Consider the following 14,689-nt stretch of genomic DNA (forward strand, 5'->3'; position numbering starts at 1 on the left):
GGGGAGCGAGGAAGTCCCCTCAGACAGTAGCCCTCCTTTTCCAGCTCGAGTCCGAGCTCCTCAGAGGGGAGGAACCCCACCTCCCCATCCTGCAGGTGTCTGGGTACAGCACCTCTCTCATCGCAGGGCCTTGTACCACTGGTCAAATTGGAATAGGAGCTTGAGAGCAATCTGGAAACTTCAGCACTCTGGGGGAAAGGAGCACATTGGCAGAGGTGTAGGCACCGTCGGTAGAAATCTGCTCGTGCATAGTTTAGAGCAGAAGCAGACAATGAATAGTGGGCTGTTAAAGGCACAGCCAGCTTATCCTAACCTTCCAGGCTCCAACAGAGAGGGCAGTGACCACTCTGGCAGATCCGCTGTGCTTGGTGCCGCTCAGACAGAGTCGTAGGCAAATGACCCATGACAGTGCTTCTCAGTAACTGACTTCAGCATTTCAGGAAGGCCCTTCCAGAGTTACAATAGCAAAAGCTTTCAGACCTTGTCGGTCTTGGTCACCACCTGGAGCCTGGTAGCCACTAGCCGAGTATCTGTTGTTGCGTGAAAGTGCAAGACTAGAATCCACACTCTTTCTAGCCCTGCTGGCCTGAGAGAGGATGAGACGGCCATGGGCTGGTTCACGATCCCCGTCCTTTCCCAAGGAATTGGTCTGAGATCCTCTGCAAATATTCCCTGTCATGCCTCAGGTCCCAAGCCTTTTCTTCCCTTCCTGAGGAAGGACAAAAATGTGACCTTGTGTTGGAAAGGGACATGTCTTCAAGCTGCTCACTCAGGCCAATCTGTCAAAGGATGTGTAGGGCAGCATCTGAGATGAGGTTATGGTCAGGGTTCCACTGCCAAAGGGCAGAGCTGGACCATGTGCTTCCTTCCACTTACCCTACTGCGTTGGAAGCCTTGTGTGGAAAGCCGAGTTGTTTGGGTTTCTTGTTTATTCTGAAGTTCCCCAAACTAGTTCCTCAATTTCAGAACCAGTCACCAGTAACTACAATGAACTTGAAGCCTCTTCCCTCCCAGGGAGGCTGAGCCTGTCTTTATCCGTCTCTGAACACAGGTAGGCCCAGACCTTGCTTGTAATGATGACCTCAAGGCTTAACAAGATCCAGAAGTGCACTTTGACTCATCAAAGAAAGCTAGTTGTGTCTGATACGAGTTTAGTGTCGCAGGCAGTTTATGGCTCTGCGATCTTTGAAAACTGGTCGTTAATTGAATTGTACACACTGCAGCCCCCACTTAATCAGAACACTCAGTTACATCAAACACCCCAACCTGCAGATTTCAGAGACCCTTAAAATTTTTTTTACATAACATACATTAAAAATTCTTTACTGTTTATTGTGTAAAATGAAGTACACATATGTTTGGGGTTTTTTTCCTCAATACGACCACCCCCCATTCTCCTGCATCCCAATTCCATAATTGTCTCTGTGGGTCAGTGATGCCCCAGTGGCATCTTTTCTGTATGCTTTTGGCTCTCCTCACGCAAAGGTTTTGAAAGTTGAATTGAAAATGTCATTGTAACACTTTTAAAGTTTGTAGAATGCCCTATATCGGGGGCCTGGAGACAAAGTACTGACCATATTTATGAAGATAGTAACTGATGCTCAAGGCTTTGCTATTAAAAAAAAAAAAATCAAAATAGGCTCAAGAAGCCTGGAGCCAGCTTTGTAAAATGAATGGTGAATTTGAGCTTTGTCGTGGAATTGGTCCCTGGGATGGGCCCAGCTATGCTGGACATGGGTGGGCTAGGGAACACAGGCCTGTCACATGTTCAGCTTGGAGTCTTTGCTCCCCACTACCATTTTAAAGTTGCTTTATCCAGAACATAGGCTGGCTGTGTTTATGCTTCCTAACTGAGATGCTTCCTCCTGGGTCAGTCCTTTGGTTTCTCACCAACAAACCTTTGGCTTGTGGCAGCTTCTGCACTTGGGTCCCCATTTTTTAAAGCTTGGATCATTTGAAAGTGGATATAGTGTCATGGTTAAGAGTATAGACTTTGACATAAAAGAGTCTCATGTGCAAATCCTGATGCTGCCACTCCCTTGCAGTGTGACCTTGGCAAATTACTTGATCTGCTGAGCCTCAATTTATTCCTCCATGTAAGGGGAATGATACTAGAATTATTATGAGGATTCAAGAAATAATGCATACCTAATAGAGAGCAAACATTACCTAATGTACCTAATACATAGCAAACAATAATAGCTGCCATTATTATTTTTATTATTATTGGCAATCAGCATATAATTACATGTATGCATATAGCAGCAGTTTGTTGAAAACACCCAAAGATGTTCACAGGACAACTGTTTTCAGCTCTAACTGCCAAGGAATGCTGGGTCCTGGTTCATAATGCACTGGCGGGTCATTCTTCATTCCATCCACTGCTGAGGCACAACCAGCAGAGAGAGGCTGGATGGTGTATGCAGAATGCTCTTCAAAGAACATCCCCCTTCATGGGTGGTCCTTTTCTTGCTCACCGATTCTGCCTCTCTGCTCTCAGGGTTCTCCCCTTCCGCTTGGACAGTCCCTGTTCCAGACCTTCCTCCTGACATGGGCTGCTGGCTGGTGGGTTTCAGCTCTGCACAGTCCAGGACTGTCAAACAACTGGCACTTCCAGTCACAGAAAGGACTGCTTGTAACAGCTTCCCTCTCACTGGAGGTTCTGCTAATGTTTCTAGAGCACCCACTGCACTGGGCGTTTAAACATTGTTTCTTGTATTTAATTGTCTGTAAACTCCTGTAATGTAGATTTGAGGATCCTGGTTTAACAGACGAGACACCTGAGTCTCAGAACAAGTGATCTGCTGGTGATTACACACCAGAATGTTGAGACTTAAGTTTCGAACTCAGATATTTTGACTCTAAGGCCATCCTATTAAGTAGCTGGATGGCCCTCCCTCAGGATTATTAAGTGATATGTTGGAATAAATGACTCCTAGGGCCCTTCTGATCCCAAGGTCATTTTGTGATTCCTTTATCATCTATTTATTCATACACCCATTCTCCCCAACTAGATTATAAGCACCTTGAGGGCATGGACAGTCTTTCTAGCTAATAACTAATATTGTGTTTGGTAACCACCTGTCCTTAACTGATGGATGCTGCCTACTTCCCTGACACATAGAAACAGGAGAGAAGAGAGGGCCCACTAAGAAAAGGGTCACCCAGAAATATCAATCCCAGGAATTTACTACCTAGAATTGTACAAGTGTGCAAAGAAGTGAATAAAGGTTTTGGGTTTTTTTTCTACACTATTACTTATAAGAATGAAAAAATAGAAACAATTTGAAAATCCACCCATAGATGAATAGGTGGAAAAATGATGGTATATCTGTACCATAGACTCTTATGGAACCATTAAAAGTATGAGATGAATCTAGACCTCTCACTGAGACAGCACAGTATCCCTAATCCACTGTTAAATGAAAGAAACAACTTGTAGAATATTCCATGTGTATAATCCTGTGTTTATTTTAAAAACAGTCCCAAACCATATGTTTGTACATGTACAGTAATGGAACTAGAGGGGTTTACATTGAACTAAAGTGTTTCTTACATTGCAGCGAGAAAGGAATAGTGCAGAAATTTTTTTTTCTCTCTCTACACTTCTCATATTGCTTAAATTTTTTTAATGATCAAGTATTACATTTTTATTTGAAAACAAAATAAACTTTTTTTTTCTTTTTTTTGGAAAAAGCAGGGTCAGATATTATACAAGGAAGGGAGGAAAGTTTAGCCAGAAACACTTGCCTCTTTCCGGTTCCCCAGGTTGGGACCAGCCCTCAGATCCCACCCCTTGACATAAGCAGCCTAGGAGGGGACGGTGGTTCTGTCTCGGGCCCAGTTCTGCTGTCCCCCTCTCTTTACGGGGCCACCTGTGCCCACGAGCACGTCTTACATCTGGCACTGGCGCAGGCCATAACTGCTACATACACTTGTCATTGGCTGGTTGTAAGTAAAGGCGGGGAAGCAGTGGCTGTCAGAGTTGAGGACGGCTGGCAGAGCCATCTGTGAGCACCTTCCTGCTTCTTGAGTCACAACTGATAAAACCCACAGTCCCCAGGGGAGAACAAGAAAGGGAGTAAAATGAAAACCAAAACCAGGAGGGGCCAGCTTGCCCATCTCCAGCTTCTGTTTTAGTGGCCCTGCTGCCAGAATTCACTGCTGAGCCACAGAGGTTCTGGCAAGGTTTCCAGTGTGGGTGGTGTGTATGCGGGGTTGGGGAAGCAGTCATCACGTATTTATGAAGCCCCAGTCTCAAATGTGGACTGGATGCCTCCTAAATTCTCTTCCCATACCAAGAGACTCTTTTTCAGTTGTAGCTTGTTTTCACTGTAAAAGTAAGACCCCACAGAGAGCATCTCTAGAGGGATATGTAGGAACCTGGTAATGGAGTTCTCCTCAGAAGAATGGGGGAAGGGTGGGAAAGACTTATACTTCTCAATGTATATCCTTTCTGAATTTTATTTTTATCACTTGGAAACATTATCTGTTAAAAAAAAATGAAAGCTGAGAAAAGTAATACACCCACTGCAAAAAATGTGGAAAAATTAGAAAAGTGTAAAGAATTTTAAAACACCACCAAGCAAGAACCATTGCTGCATGTCTCTGGTGGGTGTCTGCATTTTTATAAATGTTGGTAAAATATACAGACACATGCTAGGTGTGATCATACCTTAGATATAATTGTGTATCCTTTTCCTGTTAACATTGTATCCTATAAGCCTTTTCCATATAGTTAAATATTATTTGTTAACATTTTTAATGGATGTACCGTGATTTATTTAATAAGTATTGTCCCCTTGTAATTAGGCATTTTTCTTTGGGTTTTTAACTATTATCAAAGTACACTGAACATCTTTGTGCAACTCTTGTTCCCGTATTTCTACATGCTACATGCCTTGGTTGCAATTCTGTGAGTTGTGCACCCAAGAAAGGGCTGTCTTCTCTTGCTATATAATGCTTTATCATTTTTAGAGTTCTTTCATCAATGTTATTTCATTTGATGAATTAAGAGAGTGAGGGCGGGGACAGTAAGGAGACCAGGTGAGGTCAGAAGAGGAGGCCATTGGTGAGGTGGAGCTGTTGGGAGGGACTTCCTGGAGGTGGAAGGTCTGAGCTTCTGGGAAGGACAAGCAGGATGTGCAGGGCAGCCCGCACAAGGACAAGGCACACAGAGGACTGTCGGTTTGAGTAGCCAATGGATGTGGAGAGATGAGACTGGCTAGAGCCAAACCCTGCGTTTAGGGGAACAGTGGTCAGATTATGAACCACAGAGTTGGGGCCGGACCTGTAAGCAGTGCACAGCCAACAGATGTCTCTGAGCTTGAAATTATCTTAAGGACAGGATGTTTTAGATTAGCTTGACATCGGTGTGGGATGGGAGGGGTCAGGGAGCGGCTGGAAGTGGATAAGGCCCACGCTAATAGCATGGATGTGAGGTGATATCACGTCTTACATATCTGAAGGGACCTGTAGACGGCAGTGTTTCTGCACGTGTGGGGCTAGTTAACATTGTCTGGTGTGTGGTGGGAATTAGGGACAGTCATAAATTTTATTCCATACGTTTCATTTACCTGACAGTTTGACCTATGGAATTGGCAGCAACACTGAGCTTTTGTGGGCAGGACAGGTTTCCTTTTTATAATTGACCTGTAAGATTTTAATGATTAATGTATATTTACATTTCATATCCTCTTAAACAGGAAATGCTTGCACAGAAATTGCTCTCCTGGGAAGCAGGCCTCTGTCTGGCCAGGAGGCATGTTTTGAGATGCCTCCAGCTGAGTTTCACTCAGAGTACTCCTTCCCCCGTGTCTGTTTCTAGGTCCCATCGCCCTCTCCATCTCTCTGCTGAAGGGAAGGAATTAGCAAGCCTTCCAGAGGCCTGGAACTTGTCATTGTGGCAGCCCAGGTTGGGCAGGTGGGGTAGGGGAGGGTTCTATCCCAATAACAGGGTTTTTATTTAATACCCAGCACCCACCAGCTACCTACCTGTAGGTGCCTCCATCTAGAACTCTGCTCCTGAATTAAACTCCTCTCCCCATCCTGAGAATTTCACCCTGGGGGTGTGTCTGGACCAAGCACATTTCCATGATCTGGTACCTAAGCTCCATCTGCAGCTTCATCTCCTGCAGCTCCCGACAAGCTTTGCTCACCAACAACTTCAAGCTGTTTGTGATTCCTACATAGTCTCACCTCTCTTGCTTAACTTTTGCCATTCCCTTTACCTGGAACACGCTCTCCGTTTTCTTGGGAAATTCTTACCCAACCCTTGAGACTCAGCCCAGGCGTCATGTGCTTTAGGAAGCCTTTCCTGGTACCCCCCCAGGCTGGGCTAGCTGTCCCTCCGTGTGTTCCCAGTGCATCTGCTGTGTGTCTGTGTTGGTCATTGCATTGCTGTATTGTATTGTGGTGTTCTGACTACTAATCTCTTTCGCCAGTAGATTGTAAGCTCCTCAAGGGACTGCCTCTTCTTCCTCAATGTACACCCTGTGCTCAGCACAGACAGGGTCCAACACCCAACAGACCAATCCATGTTCAAAGAATGTTGTGTTATAAGATCCTGCAGTTCTCTGCAGTGTGACGGGACACTCTGAAGCCAAGACCTTACTCATCCATAAAGCCTCACCCTGCCACCAGTCTCTGGATTTAGAGGCTCTTTATTGCATGCATATAAGTGATTATTGCATCTTTTTGCCTTAGGTATTTTGTATAATATTAACATTACATGTTTTTGGCTAGAATTGGTCTGGCATATCTCTTTCCATCCTTTGTTCTCAATTTTTCTGCATAATTTTATTTTGTCTCTTTTAGTTAGCATCTAGCTGGCTCTTTTAAAAATCCTATCTGATTGTCTTTTAATGGGAGGGGCTTAATCTATTCATGTGTATTGTCATTAATGATATATTAATACTTCCACTTATCTCTACCACCTTAAATTGTATTTTCATTTTATACTTACTGTCCTTTTTCTGTGCTTCTTTTTTCCTTCTTTCCTTGCCTTTTGTAAGAGTAATCAAGTTTTCCATTTTCCCTTCTTTACCCTTCTGGTTTGGAAACTCTGAATTGTATTTCTATTCTTACAGTTACTCTTAAATTTTAGCATACATATTTAACTATAATTTTTTCTAATGATGTGTACAATTTTCTTATGTAAATTTCACAAAAAGACAGGCTTTAATCACTTTACTCACTGAACAACCCACCCCACCCTTCTTCCTTATTTACATTATCTAGAACTTAATGTTTTAAAGTGGTTTAAAAGAATTTTTTTACATTCAGTTGTTGATTAAATTGACCAACATATTGTATGGATTCCTGTGCCTACCATTGTTTCTTGCATCGCATTTCTTTTACTTTTCTCCTTGCCAAAGTACATCCCTCAGTGGTTCTTTCAGTGAAGGTAGTACCATTTTTCCTGGAATTCTTTCTGTGTGTATGTGTTGGGGGGGTGCTTTTTAAAAATTCTTTTAAGAAAATGAAACAACCTGTTAAAACTAATCAAGTGAAAAATTGTAACATCCTAGCAACATGTACTGGTGTAACTTAACTAGAAGTCTGACAATTCATAGCTGACTCAGCTTTTAAAGATGAGACCCTTCATTTTCGGTTCTTGTGCTTCCTGCCTACACAGGCTAAGAAATTATTACCAACAGTGGGCAGACCCTACAGGTAAAATAGTGGTAGTAATATCCACCTGGGTAGTAATATTGTTTAGTTCCTGGAGTTCCAGGTACCTCTGCCAACAAGCTTTTTATTGTAGAGGAACTGAAGATTTCTTGGGTCCCAGGGGCAAGGGCCAGGAGTGTCTTGGCATTAACCCAAACCCCATGTTAGATGCTCTGGTTGTATAAATTGGGCCTCATTTGTTTCTGCAGGTAACTTAACCTCTCAGAGCCTTAGTTTCTTCATCTGTAAAATGGGAATAATATTATCAACCTTACAGGGTTGCTATGAGGTTCATCAGTAACATAGACAAAGCACCCAGCACATGCTCAGCACACAGAAGACATTTAAAGAACAGTAATGGCTGTTACCGTCCTGGCACTTAGGAGACTCTCACTGGATACCTGCTGAATAAATGCAGGAGCCTACCATAAAAGGCTTCATTGAGGAGATAGCTTGTAAAGGGTAGATGGGACCTGGAAGATACTCATAAAGGAAGAAGGCATTCTCTGTGGGAGGAACAGGATGAGCAGAGGTAAAGAATCAGAGGCTCACCCATTGCTGCCCTGCTCAGGCGAGTGAAGGGAGCAGTGTGACTGGAACAGGGGCTGGTGGGTAGGGGTTTGGGGAGGGCAGGAAGGGCAGAAAGGGGAGCTGGGGCTGAGAACACATGGGGATCTCTGGGTCCGCCAGGCCAACTCACTCTCCTAGCACTTGCCCTTGGTTCCCCTTCCTGCACACCCCTTGTTCTTGATAGGCAGAGGCTGGCCCAGTGTGGCCTAGTGGCCCGGCAAGCTGAAGACTTAAAAGAGGAAGCATCAGAATGAGATTGGTTTTCAACTAATATCTTATTAAGGAAGTTGAGTCATTCTACTTCTGCTATTTGTCCCCTCTGGGCATTCAGAGAAGGATAAGTTTTTTTCTTCCAGATGAAATATCATGAGAGGGATTTGCCCTGGTCTGCCCTGGCCCCTCAGTGGACATTTTCAAGATGGCCCTATATTTCTCTTTTATATACAGCAAACAAAGACTCAAAGTTGTGAATGCCTTACATAAGACTCGACAGCTTGGCTATATGGTGCTGAAACAGAGAAGTCCCGTTGCCTCAGTGATGCTGTTTATGTGTCTGGTGACCAGCAAGGGAATGGATTTTGATTTAGCATCTTCTTTTGGCCAGGCAAGCTGATTGGCATTTCATGTAGTCTACCCCCATTCAATCCTCAAAACAACTCTAGAGAAGTTAAGAGAAGAAACTCAGTGGCCAGCTCAAGGTTTAGCATGAAGGCTGGGGAAGCAACAGCACAGGTTCAGCCCCACCTCTGCAACTTGTCATTGTGTGACAGTTTCGTCAGGCTACTGAACCCCTCTAAGCCTTAACTTGCACACCTGAAATTGACATTAATAATGGTGGTGCTTGGTAGATATTGACAATTATCATTCTGAACTGGATTCATCCAGCCCTCAAATAATCCTGACAAATCAGTGGCATTTTGGGAACTAGAAGGAACCTCAAAACTCTCCCCAGGCCTCTGGTTTTCAAACTCTTCCTTGGAGACCTAGGATTCCGCAGAGATCCTTGCTGGGTGAAGGGAAGCTGAATATGTCTGGCCCTTGCCCACCCTCTTCAGCAGAGCAGCTGTTTCTAACATGAATTACGTATCAGTTGCATGTTTCTCGCTCTTCTATATATTGGGGGTTGAGGTATGAACTCATTTTAAAGAAAAGCAGCCAAGGCTAGAACTCATGTCTTCTGGTTCCTAATCTGGTATTTTTACTGTACTTACTAAAACAGGGAACTGAAATATGATACATTTTAGAAAGGTTATCATCACTAAAGATCAAAATGTAAAACATAATTTTTGTACCTTCCGGTCAATCAGACATTTATTTAGTCTAAATCACATTCCTGTCCCAGAATCCTAGGAACAGAAATTTTGCTGTCAGAGAAAGCATTGCTATCAGAGCCCTAGACAAGAACTGTCTTAATAGAAGTTTCTGCAGTGATGGAAATGTTCTTTGTGTGCACTATCCTATGTGGTTAGCTAGTGCACCTGAGGAACTGATATTTAAATTTTATTTAAAATGAATTCACTTAAATGTAAATGACCATGTCGCTAGTGGCTGCCATATTGGACTGTGCAGCTGTCTAGAGCAGGGGTCAAATAGCAGTCCCTGGCCCCCGGGCATCCGGATCATCCAGAGAACTTGTCAGAAGTACAGCTTCTGGGCCAAATGCCCAGTGACTGATTCAGTAAAACTCATTTGGTTCTTCTTTTTTTTTTAATCTTTTTTTTTCTTTCTTTTTTTGGGGGGGGATAATTAAGTTTATTTGTTTATTTGTTTTTAGAGGAGGTACTGGGGAATGAACCCAGGACCTCGTGCATGCTAAGCACGCACTCTACCACTTGAGCTATACCCTCCCCCCTAATCTTTTTATTATTATTGTTTTGGGGTAGGGGGGAGGAGGTCTATTTATTTATTTGTTTGTTTGTTTGTTTATTTATTTATTTATTTTTTAGAGGAGGTTTGAACCCAGGACCTTATGCAGGCTAAGCATGTGCTCTACCGCTTGAGCTATACCCTCTCTCTCATCTGGTTATTCTAACTTGCAGTCAGGTAGGAGGGCACTGCATTTAGTGAGCACTTCCTTGGCGTAAAAGAAGGAAGCCAGAATCGGACATTTAGCCCTGGCCTGGGTCTTCTGGGGAGACTAGAGCAATCTTCTAAGAAATGTCAGACCCTTGGAGAATGTGATGGAAGCCCACCTCATGGTTTCAAAGCCACTGCCACGTGTTAGCTTTTCGTTATGGTGGCACCACAGATGAGAATGTGGATCAGGCCCTAAAAGAATACTGAATTAATCCTGCCCCTTTCCTTTCCCCTTTTGTTTTCATGGTCTGGTGGGTGAGCTGAGTGGGTTTGGCTGTTGCCACTGCTCACATCCGCAGCTCTGACACAGGGAGCTGAGGGAAGAAGGCACTTGAGGCCTAAGTGGAGCTGGGGGGAGTGTCCAGCTGAGTAATGGATCAGGATTTTGACTTGCCTTCAAAGGCAGAGACACAACAGGTTCCCACTTAGTCCTCACTCCCCACAAGCTGTAGGAGAGAGAGAGAGAAGGGGCAAAGCTGCAGGGCTGGGCAGGCCACCTGACCAGCAGTCCCAAGCTCAGTGCAGAACCCCATTTTTTATAGATCAGAACGCATGTAGGAGTGGGGAAGGAGTGAGGGAGCATGCATGTGTATGTGTCGGAGAGTTGCTGTCAGGCCAAAGTGTCCTGAGAATAGCCTCTTGAACTTGGGGACTGTCAGTGAGGGTCTGAGTCATGGTCATGTGGCACAGGAAAGCCAGCCACCGGCAAAGCTATCCAGCTCCCAGGCTGTGATTTCGTGCCCCTGGGAGGTGAGGGTCAGCCTGTTTTCCCCATGCCCTTCACAGATTCAGCTGCCAGCTGCTGGATTAGTTTCTCAGGCTGCCTTGTTCCTCTCTCCGCCTGCCAGGCTGTTGGATGAGTCATCAGGGAACTGCAAGGGAGGAGGCCCTGAGCTCCGCTGCCTCGGCCTCCCCCTCTCCAGGACGGGGGAGCCTGGAGTATTCATGGAGGGAGGATCGGGGCCCCTGGCCAGCTGCCCACCTAACCACCAAGGTGAAAGTACAGCTCCTGGGGGGAGGGACCCCGTAGCCCCTCTGGAGGAGCTCCAGCTTGGGGTGAGCCAGGTCAGGCAGAGACAGGCCACGTGAGCCCGGGTACAGCTAGCGCTCTAAGCAGCTGGGCGCCCTCGGAGCAACCGCTGACCGCTGGCCTCATCTCCCTCACCCGTCAGGTGAAACTCTTTCCTCATCCCTGGTGCTCAGCATCATCCTTTGATCCCCTCATGCAGCCAGTAGTTTCATCTGTGCCCCGCTCCGCTGTATACCAGGGACATCCCTCTGCCCTCGGCGCCTTCTGCCCAGGGAGGACCATGATTTTCCCGCTTGTATTTCCCTGAAGCCCAGGGTCCTTGGGAGTGGGGGGCACAGCCCACTATGTCCAGCCCTGCACTGCCCCGCACAGGCTAGGTGATCTTGGGCAAGCCTCTGCCTAATTAGACCTCCGTTTCAAGTAAAAATAAAGAGGTAAAAGTAACGTGGAGTCCCTGTAAGTACACCTCTAATACTGTTAGAACTTGAGGGTTTGGGGTTTGTTTTTAAGATCTCATTTCCCCTCCTAAAAAGGCTGAGAAAGGTAGGCACTACTCCAGGCCCTGGATCGAGTCCTTTTGGGAGATGGAAAGGGTTGAGGAGGTGTGGAGTGGGATGAAAGTATGGTTGTGAGTAAAACAGCCTGCCTTGGAGAGCTTTCACCTCACTGAAGTCAGAACATTCCTTAGACTTCTTAAGGCCATCAGTAAAAATGAGGCCACCCATTCAGCCTCCTCAGCCTTCAGGAACACACCCAGGCATCCCTGCTAAAAGCTGGAGCTGCTCTGAGTTCAAAGCTTGGATGCCCTTGAAGGCAGAGATGTGAGGATCAAATTCATAGAGACCAACAAACCCATCCCCCCTCACCACACCCCAGTCAAGCTGGCTCAGTCTTTCATAGCCCTTGTGCTGAGGCAGACGCAGTAGGAGGAAGGTTTCAGCCAAGTGTTTCCCAGCTTCCCACTATCTCATTTAAGCTTCCAGCCTGATAGGCAAAAGGCCAGAGGGGTTAGAGGCTTGGCTTCCTGTGGTCTGCCTTTCTCCCTCAAGCACAAACAGGTGGGATCCAGGATGAATGGAGCTAGGGTAGGGAAGACTACATCTGTTAGGAACAGCCTTAGGACCAAGCTGCCATCAGAGAGCACTTATTAAAGACCTGTCTGCAGTGGGCACCTTCTCAGGCTTTGTCTTGGGCAAGTCATGACCCAACCCGGAAGGGCCCTGCCCTTGGGGAGTTCACAGCCCCAGTCTTCAGAAAGGTTCCCAAGTGGTAACAATCTCAGAGTGGGCAGTTCTCTTTCCTGACAACTCTAGCACGCATACTGTTTGCAGATTGTCACAACAGTGGGCTCTCTCTCCCTCCTGGCTTCATGGGAACACGGGGCAGGTGGAGATGAGCCCAGAGAGAGGTGAATTCTTGTGCTTTGTCTTCGTATTTCTAGAGGTGTCGGTTAGTGTCGGGGGCTCTAATATAAGTTCCACTACTAATGTTGCCTGAAAGAAAAATGCTACCTAGGAGAGGTTTTCAGCAGGTGAGTTTGGACGTTACAGAAGGAAGCGTGTCAGTTCCTCCTGGAGAGCTACAAATAGATGAGTCTCAGAAAGGGAGCAAAGTGCTGGCATGCTGATCTGCATGCTGATCTTTAGACATTGTAAGATTTCATATATGTGTATATAGGTAACATGTATATGTAAAGATATACACCCAAACTTATGTACACACACACACACATATATATACACATATACAGCTACCTCCTACTTGGGAACAAAACAAAACCTTGATTCTCTCCACTTGGAGAAAAGCCGTCTTGGACAGTGTAGGCATGTCCTCTAAGAAGGCAAGTCTTGTGCAGAATCAACAAGGTGACGAATGGTTTTGGGATCCACTACCCTGCTCTGGGGAAGCGAAGTTTCCTCAAAACAAACAACAGAAAAAAGATTCAGCCATTATTTACAAAAGCAAGAAAGAACCAACCCAGATGTTGGTCCATAGCTGTCCTGGGGAGGCGGGCTGGAGTCCTCGTGAGGTCGAGTGGAGGAGCCATTTACGGTGGAGGGGCCAGCAGGGCTGGAGAGGTCACACCATGTGGAACAGCATCTACGGTGAGAAGTTGACTCCTTTGCCATTTGGACCGTTTAGAGGCTAAATCCCTGCAGCGTGAAGAGGCAGAGATCCCTTGCCCCCTGCTTTTCTCCTCCCACCCACCCCTGACCTGGGCCCCTCAGGGTCTGGGGGTAACCTGCTCTGTGTGTGGTCTCTCTCTCAGGGTGAGTGTGAGCCTGGGAGATGGCAGTGATGGAGATGGCCTGCCCAGGCGCCCCCAGCTCGGCGGCTGGGCAGCAGGAGTTCGCCAAAGCCAAGGAGAAGACACAGGCAATGGGGAAAAAGCAGAGCTCCGTCCACAAGCTTGAGGCCGTGGAGAAGAGCCCTGTGTTTTGTGGGAAGTGGGAGATCCTGAACGACGTGATTACCAAAGGCACAGCCAAGGAAGGCTCCGAGGGCGGGCCAGCCGCCATCTCCATCATCGCCCAGGCCGAATGTAAGGGGCCAGGGTAGGGGGGTGTCGGCAGAGAGGACAGGTAGGGGGTCTGCAGGTGGGCCCAGTGCTTGTGCAAGAGTGGCTGCGCACCATTCAGGCTGGGCTCAGGGGCCCTCTCTGGAAGAGGGAGGCCAGGGTGACCACCATAGCAGACTCTCACAAGACACAACAGAGGGTTAAGCCGAGAATCAGTGTGAAGTGGGAGCTAGAACAGTGCCAGGGAGTGAAACAAGCAGGGGAAGGGGCAAATGGGGCCCCTGTCCACTGGGACCAGAGCAGGGTAAGGGAGGCGGGGGGCAGGAATGCGTGGGCTCTGAGGTCCTGGGGACTCTGCAGGATCATCAGGCAGGCCCTCAGCCTTCTGCTTTGGCCTTGGGCAGCCTGAACATCTCTGGGGAGGCCGGGACAGGAATGGCCAGGTCTCCTGGAAAGCCCACCTGGGTGGGGCCTTAAGCCCCTCGCCACTGTCCACCTCAGCGCAGCACCCCTGACAGAATGAATGCCTGCGGGGCCAGTCAGAGGGCCTCAGGGCGAGGCCTGTCTGGTCCTTTCTGCTTCCACTCACAATACCTCAAAATGACTTGGAACGGTGACTGCCACCAGAGCCTGAGAAACTCCCAAGAGGGCTGGTAGGGCCAGGAGTCCCCTCTCTCCCCAACACTTATCCTCCACCCCAGGGGGTAGAGCCTGGCGAGACCAACAGCTCATGGTGGTATTTTCCCATGGACACACACACACCCTTCCGCTCGCCTTCCCCTTCCTCTGGCTAGTCTTTGATGAGGGATAAGAGAATGAAAATT

At 46.8% G+C, this 14,689-nt stretch overlaps 1 protein-coding gene across 1 annotated transcript in view; it reads left to right on the top strand.

Annotated features, from left to right (window-relative positions):
* MAP3K14 (mitogen-activated protein kinase kinase kinase 14) overlaps window positions 1-14,689 on the top strand; it is a 40,142-nt gene that overhangs the window by 7,337 nt on the left and 18,116 nt on the right. Inside the window, exon 2 of the mRNA XM_010959492.3 lies at window positions 13,617-13,889. Coding sequence (XP_010957794.1) covers window positions 13,637-13,889 — 253 coding nt within the window. The 5' untranslated portion in view covers window positions 13,617-13,636. The remainder of the gene's footprint in view (window positions 1-13,616; window positions 13,890-14,689) is intronic.

The sequence above is a fragment of the Camelus bactrianus genome, chromosome 16 (genome assembly GCF_048773025.1).
Source record: "Camelus bactrianus isolate YW-2024 breed Bactrian camel chromosome 16, ASM4877302v1, whole genome shotgun sequence".
Taxonomy (NCBI): Eukaryota; Metazoa; Chordata; class Mammalia; order Artiodactyla; family Camelidae; genus Camelus; species Camelus bactrianus.